At 36.7% G+C, this 12,952-nt stretch overlaps 1 protein-coding gene across 2 annotated transcripts in view; it reads left to right on the top strand.

The window, feature by feature from the left end:
- Positions 1–12,952, top strand: part of GAS2 (growth arrest specific 2) — a 91,238-nt gene that overhangs the window by 40,293 nt on the left and 37,993 nt on the right. For both annotated transcript variants that reach the window (XM_030481772.1, XM_030481773.1), the window contains exons 5-7: positions 4,457–4,520; positions 9,062–9,206; positions 12,064–12,171. In XM_030481772.1, coding sequence (XP_030337632.1) covers positions 4,457–4,520; positions 9,062–9,206; positions 12,064–12,171 — 317 coding nt within the window. The remainder of the gene's footprint in view (positions 1–4,456; positions 4,521–9,061; positions 9,207–12,063; positions 12,172–12,952) is intronic.

The raw sequence follows: 12,952 nt of genomic DNA, 5'->3' as shown, positions 1-12,952 counted from the left end.
GAAATTAAGTACAAGGGAGGAGAACAAGAGGTGAGTGATCAGGAGAGGAGGACCTGTAAAATAAAGAAGGGGCAGCAATAAGATGGAAGCATTGTGGAGAAAGAAGTTATAGCCAGAGAAGAGCGGGGAGAAAAGCTTGCTAGGAGCTGAAAAGGAGCTATGATTAAAAAAAGAGCCCCTGGAAGTAGCTTGAAAAGATGCAGGCAATGAAGACAGCAGATGAGAAGTAATTGAATAAGATGTAAAGCAAAATGGTCTGTAACTGTCAGGACACCTAAAATAAGCTGGACTTGTATGCATGATTTCTAAATCTTCACATGGCTTTCTTGTCGAGCAAATACCATCAGTGAGAGTCTCTGGCAAGGTGGATATTTCCATTCATGTTATGTAGTTGATCTGTGTAGCCTGTGTCTTCTACATTTAGAATTTGCTACATGCCTATAGTTACTTAGTTGGATGATTCCTCTTGCTAATGTTGGATAGGGGAGGGCTGGCCAAGGATTCTCCAGGAATATTGGTTTTTTCCCCCTGTGGAAGCTTGAAGAATTATAGGAAATTGCATACAAAAAATGTATTAATGATGCAAAGTGAAATAGTTGGGCTGTAATTAAGGCTGGCTGTCTGCATTAGTTAAACTATAACTGTTTGATGTGGTCATGGGTTATTTTTCCCATAAAAGAGCTATGTTCTTTTTAGGGTGGACCTTGGTTTAGTATGGTTCATGAAGCGAAAGAAACTCCTAATTGGTATGTTGTTTTCTCCTGACATGCTTCATTGTTGTAAAAACCTAAAGGTTTTTGGAGAATGTGCAAGATGCAGGAGGATAGTATTTTGTTGGTGCTACTAAATGCCATTGGCAGAAGTGACTGTGGCTCCATCACGTAGCTCTCACATGCAGCCACAGCAGCCATATCAGACTTTGTAGTGGGATCACTGGTTGTGTTGGCTTTGAATTTATGCAAAATATAAGACTAGGAAACTCAGCAGTACCCTAGAGATCAGGCAGTAAGTATTTTAGAATAGCACCTATATAAATGTGCTTTTTTTAGTATTTAATACCTATACTTTAATTCCATGTGTAGAGAAATCTTCATTTTTTCCTTTTTCTTTGAATTCTTTACAGCATAGAGTAGTACTGTTGTGGAAATGAATTGTTGACTGTCAATTTTAAAGGCTGTGCAATGAATTGTGTGTGTGGCCACAGATGATAGAATGAAGTTGGTTTCTCAAAATCCTTGTTCAGCTTCCACTATTTACTGTGTTTAACTGCATATAAATTGCTGCAATTACAACAAATGTGTTGCTTAGCAGATGCCTGTTTGCCATACAAGATATCTGGGATTAAGTAAAAAGTTGAGGTGGTGCCTATTACTGAAGTGCAACTATTAACATAAATGATAGTAAGTAATTCAGAAAGTGGTAGCTGTAGTTCCCCAGATACAACAGAATGCCATGGGTACAGGTGTTACATTTCAATCTGAGCTTCAGAATGAATTGTGTGTAGTCATCAAATGATATTAGTTATTAAAATATACATACATGTACAATTAGATATTTTTAAACCTGGATGTAGTGTAGTTAGCCATGAACTCCAGTATAGTTAGAATGCAGATGTGAATTAAATCAGAGCACAGAAAGAATTAAAATATTAATGCATTTTCTGTTTTAGTGGCATACTTATTTAAAATAATAAGAGATTTTGACACTGCATAGTGCTTCTGAAATAGTTTTTGCCATCTCTTCTCTTGGATGTCTTGAAGTGCTTTGAAAACATGAATTAGTTCAACTTCTGTAAGTAAAACTAAGGAAGGAAGTGTAAAAAACATTGCTCTTTCTGTTCTCTAGATGGAAAAGTGTAAAGGTAGCTTTTTTCCTCAGAAGTTTAGAAGGCAGCCTTTTGAAAGTGACTGTAAATATGGAGTTCTTTCTGCTATTGTTGAATAGCACCAAGCAAAAAGTAAGTCAAGATAAATACTCAGAAATCAAGGCACTCAGAAGTGCTGCTTGTTCCAAAAGGCAATGATCTGATTTGCTCGCTCAAGGTTATCCTGAACTTTTGGGACTAAGATAATGGTCCAAGAAATGCAGTTTGGAATCTCTCTGACTTTTGCTTTAACTCCTGATCAGTCTCTTGTGAGGTTGTAGCCCATTAAAAAGCCAGTTTTTTGGGGAAAAAAATGCAAAGTTTCATTTGAGAATCTAAATTATTTCCAGTGGGTGTTGCAGTATACAAAATGACATTTGTTTGTCTCTGAAATTCCAGAATACATAAGCTGGTATAGTCCTCAGGAATGCTAATGTTTTCTTGTTGGAAGTGCTGTGTCACCATCTTCTCATTGGATGACCAGATGTTTGTTGTGATTGGTTGTTGCCTGCACAGCTCTTCATCCTCTCACAATGACTTCACCGTCTCACGTTGTGCGATGTGAAATGCATGAAATGTGTCTCAATTATGTCAAGTCAGATTTGCTAGAAGACCTGGAATTTTCTTTGAGTAGAAGAGCTTTAAGCATTGACAGAAAACCACTTTACCTAAATCAAATCCTCTTTCAGTTTTATTTATGGATTTTTTTGCAAAAAGTATTACTTGAGCCTCTCTTTTTCTCCTCAGATCTGCATATATGTGAAATGTAATTCAGAAATATTGGAGTCCTTTTGACTATACCAAAACCAGTTTATTCTATTTATATTTGGAAGGATGCCTTATTTCTTAAGGTTTATTTTGGGGCAGTCCCAACTGGTTTCAAACCAAAGCGGAGGGATACATTTCTAGGGACATGAATGTATGTAACACTTGAAAAATATTAATAGTAAAGGTAAATTTTTCATAAAATTACTGATATGGCAAGGAGGAATATTGAGCATAGCTGAATGTCTAAATCTGCACCTTTTATATTCATAATAACAGGTACTTGAAGGATAAAAGTATTTTCCTAGTGCAGTGCCATTTTAGTTTTCGTGCTCTGCAGTTTCGCTTCTGGAAATACATTTGGATGAGATTAGAGAGGAAGAATGCACACATCTCTCTAGCGAAAGATACTGGGATAAGCATTCAACTCACAACTTGCAATGCATTTATTCAAGTCGGTGGAGCTCAAAGTTGAAGTTGCAGAAGCTGAAGATCTGCACCAGGGTGTTAGTTATTTAGAGATGCTTAAGTCTGTGGATTCCCATTCTGGATCTCATAGGTACAGCATAGGACAAAGTAATGACTTTGCGAGCTTTAACTAGACATTGCAATATCTTTTTCAGGTATGGATTTTTTTTTTTTCTTTATGCATTTGATTTAGGTGAGTCTTTAGATTACCAAAGTATTTATACAGCAGATGTCTTAACCTGAACTCATTAAAGACAAATCAATTTTGTTGCTGTTTCTTTTATATTATACAAATATTCACACAATTATTTTTTGACAGTGCAATCTGAAGTATAAGGTACAAATCTTTTGATGATTGTGGAAATTTATAAAACCTGAATTTTATCCACAACATGAGGTGTTTGCTGCAGTAAGTATTTCTGGAGAGAAGATCACAATGACTTATTCCTTTCTTCTTTCTTCTCTTTTCCTTTCTCCTTTTGGGGAGTTGATTATGCAGACAGCCACAGGCCTTTCCTCATTTGATTTTGTATTTTGCTTATGCGTTTTGCTGGACTTCTCTACAGAACATTATCAGAATTGTGGGGGGAAATAATAATAATTATTAAAAAAAAGAATTATTTTGGATTATGGTGTTACTTCTTAATGAGAAGTTCATGTTGTGTTACAGCTGCTTCTGAAGCCAAAAAAATCCAGATCTTGTGTGGAATCCAGACATGAAAACTTGCATATATGGGTATATATACATATACAGAGCAAAAGGTTTTTGTCTGGTTGAGTTCTTGTTTATGATGAGCTGAATTCCGAAAGTATTCTAGTTTCATATTTACTTTAAAAGTGGATGCATAACCAATTCAGGGCCAAATTGGGGGAGATATATCTTTGCTATTGCAATTTTTTATTTTGGTGATTTAAGTAGGCTAAGAAAAATATTTATCTAAAGAACAGCAATTCCCTTAGCTTGTAGAAAGAGAAGTATCACGTTAATGTTATTAATTAATTTTTAGCATTCTCCTAATTCTAGTGTTCTGCTAGAACTCTTGATTATTTTTAAATAGTTACAAACTTCTTGCAGGTTACCAAATGGCCCAAATAATTACTCATGGTTTAGATTTAGAATGGTATTTTCAAAGAAACCAAAGGATAACTAAATAGGAACTTCCTAAATCATCTGCATTTGAAGGACCACTCCTCAATCCCATCCTTTTTAATTCCAATAAAACTCCACTGCAAACCCAGGAAACCCAAGTTTTATCCGGGTCAAGAGTTACAGATGTTGATGATCAGGTTCCATTCATCACAAAGATCTTTAAAATAGCTTTTATTTTAATGTTTTCCACCTTCACTTTACTTTTCCAGTTCTCCACAAGCAGCCAAGAGAAGTGTGCCTTTGTTTGCTGGAACTTGGAAGGATTGCAGCAAGGTAGGTGGAAATATTTACAGAATGAAGAGATATTTACATTTTTGACAGCAGTGGCTATTGAAATATTTAATAAATTGGCACATCTCAAGCTTTTATGCTCATCAGGTTCAAGGTGAATGCTTGTCTTGATGTCACAGAAGTATATCTTGCGGGTAGTTGTTAACAAATATAATGAAATCTCTGTGCCATCACCTCAATGAAGGTATTTCTGGTTATCCTTATATTGGGAGGGCAAAGAGTTGATTTTTTTTTCTCTAAATAATGCTTAGAGCTCTTTTTCCTTCTAACAGTCAGATCTCTCTATAAACAGTTGAGCATTCATTAACTTTACTGATAATAAATTGATATTCATACAGCCTAAATCTGACCTCAGCAACACTGACTCTTACCTGTTTTATTGAAATAAACTTAGTTCTGGCTTTCACCCACAGAAGCAATATGAGAATTGAATTAACAGTCTGTCCTCTCTCTGTCAGATGGTTCTACCCAGGCTGGACATTCAGTACACTGTAGCATCTTTGATATCAAGACAATCAAAGTGACAGGAATTAGAATGTGTTTTTCCTGTCTTGAAGATGAAGATTTAACCACAGAGTGCATAAGATTTGCTACAAAATATTTAAACAGCAGTACTGCTGCCCAATCTTGCATGTAAATTGCAGGTGCATTCATCCATGTGTGTCAAATGAGGGTGCCTTGCTATTCAGATAGTTCCATTAATTTATGAATTCCTTGTGGTTGCGATCAATGCAAGGGAGGCCCTTGCTTATCCCTAGCATAAGAACTTGTATTGTCATGTTATAATTGCATTATGGGTCTTCATGTTTTTGGTTGGAGAGCTGCTTAACTAGAAATTTGCCTCTTGGTCAAGTTTCAGAAAAGCTTTCGCTGTCAGTGGAAGCTTGCAAAGGAATAGCACTGACCAGAAAAAGAGTTGATTTACAGGTAGCAGGAATTTTATTACCTCTAAAGCTCGGATTCAGTCCAACATGGCAAAAAACAAAAAGAAAAAATCAACTTTCCATGAATAAGAAAGAATTCTGATCTGCAGGTGCTCGGTGAAATTGATTTTCATGATTCTTAATCTATCTGAGCAAACTAACTGTTTTCAAGATCCCCAGCTTGGAGATAGACCTCCCAGCATCCAAAGACCCAGTGCTCTGGGCATAGCTGTCAGGAATGCCCACTCTGCCCGAGGTTGATTACTTGGTAGCATCCAGCTTCCTTGGCTAGTTGGGATTGGATTCTGCTGAAGTTGGTTGAGTTAGATCAGTCTCATTTTGTACTGAAATTTGATTTCTCAACAGATCTGCAAGGAATTAAGGTAGTATTTTACCCTTCCTAGTTGTCTTTTTCTCTTAAGCTTCCATATCTCAGATGTTCTCTGCTCCTGAAAACTGAACCAATGAATGAAAAGTGTTTTCATTATTATTCATTTGCCTTTAAAATATTTTTGCTGTTTATTTATAATACATATGTATTACCATATGTCATTATTGTATTTTGTCTATTATATTTATGTTACTGTATTTTATTTTTGTTTATAGTTTAGGGGTCAAATAACAAATGTCTATACTTATGCCTGCTCTAATATCTCTGAAAACAAACAAAGCCCCATTTATTATATTGTAAGTTTCTAAGGTGCACAAAAACCATTGAAGGGAAACATCAAGTTAAAATAACTGAAAAATATGGGATGCCAATTTTGCCTGAGGTGTGGTAAACAGGAACTCTATGGAAAAGAACAGGCAGTTGCCTCCACTAAGCATAGGAAAGAGGACATTGAGCTGAATTGTTGTGCTGCTTTAAACAGGAGAGAGGTCAGATGTATGCTTGCTTTGTAAAGCAAACTGGATCTCTTGACAGTCTTAGGGGTCTGCTTTCCAGAACAGGAGCTGCAGACATCTCTGAAAAGGTGCCTCAGTATGTTTTTTTTAAGAATAAAAAGAGTACGAGACACTGAGTAAGTTCTTACTTTTCTCTTCTTTGTCTGTTTTAGAAGCAGAACAATATGTTCAGAGTGGCTTCTCACAAGGAGCCAGGTCTTAGCATGCTTTGCCCAGCTAGATTACTCTTAGTCTTGAGAGTTTATAACTCACATAAATCAACCTAGGCCTTCTCAATGAATGTAGAGTTAGGATTGAGGCACAAGTAAGCAAGAGTTGAGAGTGCTTGAGGAGGGGAGAGAACTGTGCTCTGTTCTGTTAAACTTGAACTCATTCAACAGATACTCTGTGGATGAGGGGGGACAGCTGATAATTCATCTAGGTTGCAGCAACGCTTTTAGCCTATTCTCTCATAGTGTCTTTGTAGCCAAATTAGAGAGAGATAGTCTGCGTGAATGGACTATACAGTGAGGGGAAAACTGTGGGAGTTCCAAGTGCAGGTACTAATAAAAACAGAATCACCCGATAAACTACCCTGAATTTCAGTTGTTTCTGAAAACAAAATACTGAGGTCATCTGTGAAATCTCAATAGCTAAAACAAGCCATTGTGTGCACCAGAAGTTATCATGTGGGTAGAGCGAGAGCATTTATACAAGGGGGAAGTGCCCTGTAGGATGAAGCTGAGCATTGACAATACTTGGGGCTATTGAGTGGGTTGCACAGGTCTGACATATTTTGAAGTCGGAGATTATACAATGGAAAAGAGTTTAATTATCTTTTCTGTGGAAGAATGATATTTTTGGACAAATATTAAACTCTGGGGAGTTAAACAGGTCTTTTGAAATTACTGTTGAGCACTTTCAAGATCTTTCTGCTATTGTATTCACTTTTTCCTTGGTAAAAATGGGAAGTGGGGCTCTAAGAAGTCTGTTGGAGATCATGTGACAGTCCAGTGCTGCTTCATTTGTAGTTATGAGAAGGCAGGCTAGAAAAGAGCAGAAAAGGAAATTCTCAGCATACCTTCCAGAACAGAATTTGCACTTTTACCTCTTCCAGAAAAAGATGTGTTTTTTACCATTTCAGCTTTCCAGCAACTTTGCTTCAGGCTGATACAATATGTGGGGGAAAAAAATGTGTCTGTTTGTTTGTTCCTTGGTTTTATTTTTCAACTCATGGCTGGAGGAATTCGTAATACTGGAAGTAAAAGGAACTTGAAAAGCCTGTCACAATGGCAAAAGTTGGAGATTATGAAAAGCAGCAGCATTGCTTAGAGTGGAGGAATTTTATTTGATGAGTAAGGCTGCATGCAGGTGTAGGCTCTGAGCCCAGTGGGAATTTAATGATTTACAGCCTGTCGGCATCTGCAGACAGACAGGAAGTAAATGGATTGTGTGTAAGAGCTTGCTTCAATGTTGGCCTACTTTTCATTAGGCAGACTGCACCAGTTAGAAGCCAATACTAGCACAGATTTGGTTCTTGGGTTTCTTTATATTAATTTATTAGGCAGTAGTGTGAGTAAATTAAAAGTTACCAGAAAATCACAAAAGATAGTATATGTGCTTATGCCCTTTCTCTGTATATTTTAAACATTTTAATGGTATTTATCTTAGATTTTCATAATATATTTGTTACTGCGCAGTATTTTAGTGTCCAGATCTTTACCTAGGTAAGTCATCATTGTTCTGCATCTGGGCTATGGGCTTTTCTACTACAAAAGAAAATATGTTTTAATTTTTGCAAATAGTTTGCTATTAGAAGCCTACCTGGCATGATAACTTTTCCAAATTGAAGTTGTTTTTATGTGGTTTGTTCAGTGTTGGCAGATTAAAAAAACAACAGAGGAGAATTATCAGTGATTAGGAAAATGGGATGGCCTTTTAGACTCCTGACATCTGGCCAAGCTCTGCTACTTGCTATGAGACACTGGCTTAATCGCTTGCCATAAAGCTTTCAAAAGCAGGCATTGTTTACAAGAGTTTAGCTCTCCACGTGCTGTGTTTGAGATTCCCCATGCCAAAGGTGTATGTATTTTTGTTTTCCTTGGAGTTACAAGTGTTTTTCCACTGTCAACAGAGATCTGAAGACTCGCTGTCAAAACAGGGTTAGAAAAAGCATTAGCCCCTTCTGAAAAATGTTTGCCACATCTCAACTCATTTATCTATAAATTCAGTGCAATAGCTGAGGCCAGGATAACCTTTAATTCCTTTACATGTGGATTTCTTGGAAAAATACTAACCCTAAATAGAAGTTGTCATGTAATTTGAAAGGATGTTGGGGGGTTGGGGGGAACAGAAATAGGCAACTGTAATAAATTTATTGAATTTGAATGTCCTACATGGGATAGCAATTTTTGAGGCCTAATGTTGTTCATTAATTAGTCATTCACCAACATATGTGTTCCCAGAGAGAGAAGTTGAAAAAACCCTGTATTTCCTGTAAATTTGATCAACTGAGAGCTTCCATCTAAATTTAATTTTTGTATTAATTTGGAATGATGGCATTAATGTTTGATATATTTAATACGTGTTTACAAATGGATGTAGGATTTTATCACTGCACAATAATACAATGCAGAAAGTATAAATTCCACCATTTTGTTTTAAAACATGTAATACTTCCTAAGGACTACTAATATGCTTGCATGTTTCCAAAAGGTTTGGGGTGGAGCCTCCTGGATTGATAAAGCTGGAAAAAGAGATTGAACAAGAGGAAACACTTTCAGCCCCACTTCCATCTCCTTCACCATCACCAACAAAGTCTCCAGGGAAAAAGAGCACAGGAAAACTGTTGGATGATGCTGTAAGTTGTGGGAGGAAGTTTCCTCCTCTCTGACCCATTCTGGTATGCACTTTCTTGCAAAGCACACAGAAGCTCAAGTTTAGCCTTGCTTTGTGCTTAAGGCCAAGCTCGCTTCTTATTACACTATTTTCTTTTTCTGTTTACTTCTTATTCATCAACTCCCCCTTGGTGTTTTGTCTGAGAAAGAACTGAGTCGGGACTAGATTTGGCCTACACTGACTTCTACAGAATGTTAACAAACACTTCTAAGTTATCTCAGCCTAATGTTTATGCTGCTGTCCTGTATGTTTCTCATGTGGCAAAAACAACAAGCATTTTTTTTTTTTTTTCCTCATTGTTAGAAAGAAACTACCTTACTTGGAATTTCATTAAACTTCTTGCACTATGCTGCAGTTTTTATTTCTCTGTTGCAAACCCTAGAGGGGTTCCTTTGAAACAGCTGGAATCAGATGAAAAGGACACACTTTGAGACCAGGAAGAGGTTAAACTTGAAAAGTAAAAATATATTCTGTAGAAAGGAGCAGTTACTATAGAAACCACTATATTACAAGGGGGATGTGCCACCTGGGAGTTACAAAGCATTTCTTGAAAAATCCATGTGCCACTTTCTTGTTACAAAAAGCAGATGGAATATCATGTTGGTTCATTTTATTGAAATACTTTTTATTATTTGATGCAAATAATTATTATTTTCACATTTTAATATTTTGTATTTCTTCCTTAACTTTGCAGAAGCACTCATGTTTCAACAGAATTGAGAAAGAACAGCTATGTGTAGATATACAGTTACCACCCTTCTTGTAGGAACAGAACAGAGATTATGAAGGTTGTCTCCAACCACCTCATTTAATTTAGAAAGCAGTAGGGATAGAAACAGAATGGAATTCATCCAGCTAGATTCCCGACCTGCACTGCCCCAGACATTCATTCGCACCATAAAATAGCAGCAGTGCTCATGTAGACCAGACGCAAAATAAAATAGGATATAATTCTGCCCTCTGTTTCCTTATTTGATTTCCAAATTCCGCTCAATAATACTTCTGTGTTCTTTGAGATAGTAAGGTACTGGAAGCCTCAATAGCAGAATCAGCAGTGAAGGTCTCATTATGCTCTGTTTTACACCAGTATAAATCTGTTCGCCTTTATTCTCCACAGGCCCAAGATGGCTCTATTTTGCTTACACAGCCCAAAACAACCGGGAACCTCTTAGGTCTGGTTACTCTGGGTTTTTGCTTTCTTAGATGAACCCTGGTCAACCCAGCTATCAAGGCATAGTTCACACTATCCATTTTCAGCTTCAAATTTCAAGAGTGTCTCCAGAGGTGATAAATGTTGTAAGATATTTTATCAGAAATCACTGATTATTGGGCAGCATTCAGAGGGCCACTATCAAATAGTCCTCTAAGCACAATCTCAGTCTTGGTACTACATTCCAACAGATGCAGGAATGTACCTTGTGCACTTAGATTTAAGCCATTAACTACTGACTTCATATGTTATTCCTATTGTAAACTGACTATGTAAATAGTTCAATTCTCCAGAAATGATGGCTAACACTCACCCACATTGATAAAAATCAATTCTAAAAAGCAGATTCTAAAAGCAGATCTGAAAAACATTTGTTGTGCTCCAGAAGCCTTTCCTGTTCATTTAGTCAAGATAACCACAACACCTATCAGAATGCTATAGCTTTGTCTTGGTATTTGTTGTTTTTCCTGAAACAGTTAAAGGCTTTAATTTATTAAATATTCTGACAATATCTTTTCCCATACTTTAGACTGTTTTTACAGGCCTTGATTTGCAAACTGGATTTGAAAAGGTCTTTGGAATATTATTTGAAGTAAGCAAAACCTCTAGGAAGTTCCACCAGCATTTTGCATTGTTTGACACTGATTATTAGAACTGTAGAATGACAGAATGGTTTGGGTTGGAGGGGACCTTTAAAGCTCATCCAGTTCCAACCCCTGCCGTGGGCAGGAACAGCTTCCACTAGACCAGGTTGCTCCAAGCCTCTTCCAGTCTGGCCTTGAACACTGTCAGGAATGGGGCAGCCACAGCTTCTCTGGGCAACCTCTGCCAGGTCAGCATTCATCCAAGAAAACTGCAGTATATGAAAATCCTGCACTTGTTATTACTGTTCCTATGCTGTACTGCAATTTAATGTTAGATTCTTCTCAGCCAAATCTATTCTTTTGGCATTCATGGTTCTGCTACTTTCAGATCACTGAAGAGTACAAAATATACTTTTACCTAAATATCAATGCCTTTGGTCAAGCTGAAAAAGCAATCCATGTTGTTGGGGCTACGTACATACATTGGCAATGATGGCGTAGAGTAGTCTTGAGGCCCCTTTAAATTACCCTTGATAGCACTAATGTCCTAAGATGGAGGTAATCAAAGGGTAGTTAGCAATGCTGGGGAGCATCTTGGCATGGGTTTGTGATTGTCATTGTTTTCTCCATATATCATTATGACATCTTTATTTTGCCTGTCAGCTATATTGGCACTTAGGCAGCTGAGCCACTTGACCATTAAATAATGAGAACTAATCTACAAAACCTTGATGCTGCACTCAAATTAGCAAACTTGACTTGAGTTAAATGGTGCAAATTTTATGTTGAACTGTATGACACTTGTCTCTATTTCACCTCATCACAGCTGAAAAATCATTATTGGTACTGGAAGCACCATAGTCTGGGATTACAGAAATATGAAGAAAATTAAGAAAAACTAAGAAAATATTATCAGTGCAGACTATATAGATTAGTGATATCATGTTATGACAAATGTCATCTTGAATGTTTTGCTACACATGCTACTTTAAACAGTTTCTATTAGTAACATCTGTGTGTTTTAGGTTAAACACATTTCTGAAGATCCACCTTGTAAATGCCCTACTAAGTTCTGTGTGGAGCGTCTTTCACAAGGAAGATACAGAGTTGGAGAGAAGATCCTCTTTATTAGGGTAAAGGTTTTTTGGTTTGGTTTTTTTTTTTGTTTTGTTTTGTTTTTGTGGTTTGGTTTTGTTTTTTTTTTTTTGTAGTGAATTGCTAGTATCTGCTAGTATCTGCTACCTTCCACTTGGCAAATGATAGCATTGATTGACAGGAGAAAATATTTTCTTATTAACAAGCACTGACTCATTTTTGTTATGCTGCCATGGATTAAATATACTACAGTGGGTTAACTGATCTAAGGAATTACTAACATGTAATAGATCCTTCTAGCTTTAGGTCATTGAATTTGCTCTGTCTTTGATCGACGGCAACCGAAAGTCTTCAGAAATGGAGATGATGACTTCCTCTCAGTTTGCCTTGAAAGAACATCCACTGCCTTAAAACAGCCTTTCTCCCACTTGGTTTTGACTGATACTATTTGACGGGTCAGCAAACAGATCAAATACTTCATGGTCATTGAATTGCCAAGTCATGATGAAGACATATTGCTAAAGTAGGGTGAGAAAACATTAATATCTGTAGTACTTCATTTGATTAACAGGCATTTCCACACCCTTTGATTAACAGGCATTTCCAAATCCTTTTGTTGTGTTTCAGGCTTCAGATGTAGTATATTAACTCCCATAGAACAAAGTTAATGGTTAATATAAATATTTGCTAGCATTAGTATCAGGCTGAATTTAACACAAATATATTATCCAGACAACTTCAAACCTCTTAATCTCTATATATGCTCATGGTAATAATAATGAAAATATGCTAATCATATTATTCCATAATAGTAGGTTA

Source organism: Strigops habroptila, chromosome 4, assembly GCF_004027225.2.
Source record: "Strigops habroptila isolate Jane chromosome 4, bStrHab1.2.pri, whole genome shotgun sequence".
NCBI lineage: Eukaryota > Metazoa > Chordata > Aves > Psittaciformes > Psittacidae > Strigops > Strigops habroptila.
This window is presented reverse-complemented; position numbering and strand designations above follow the sequence as displayed.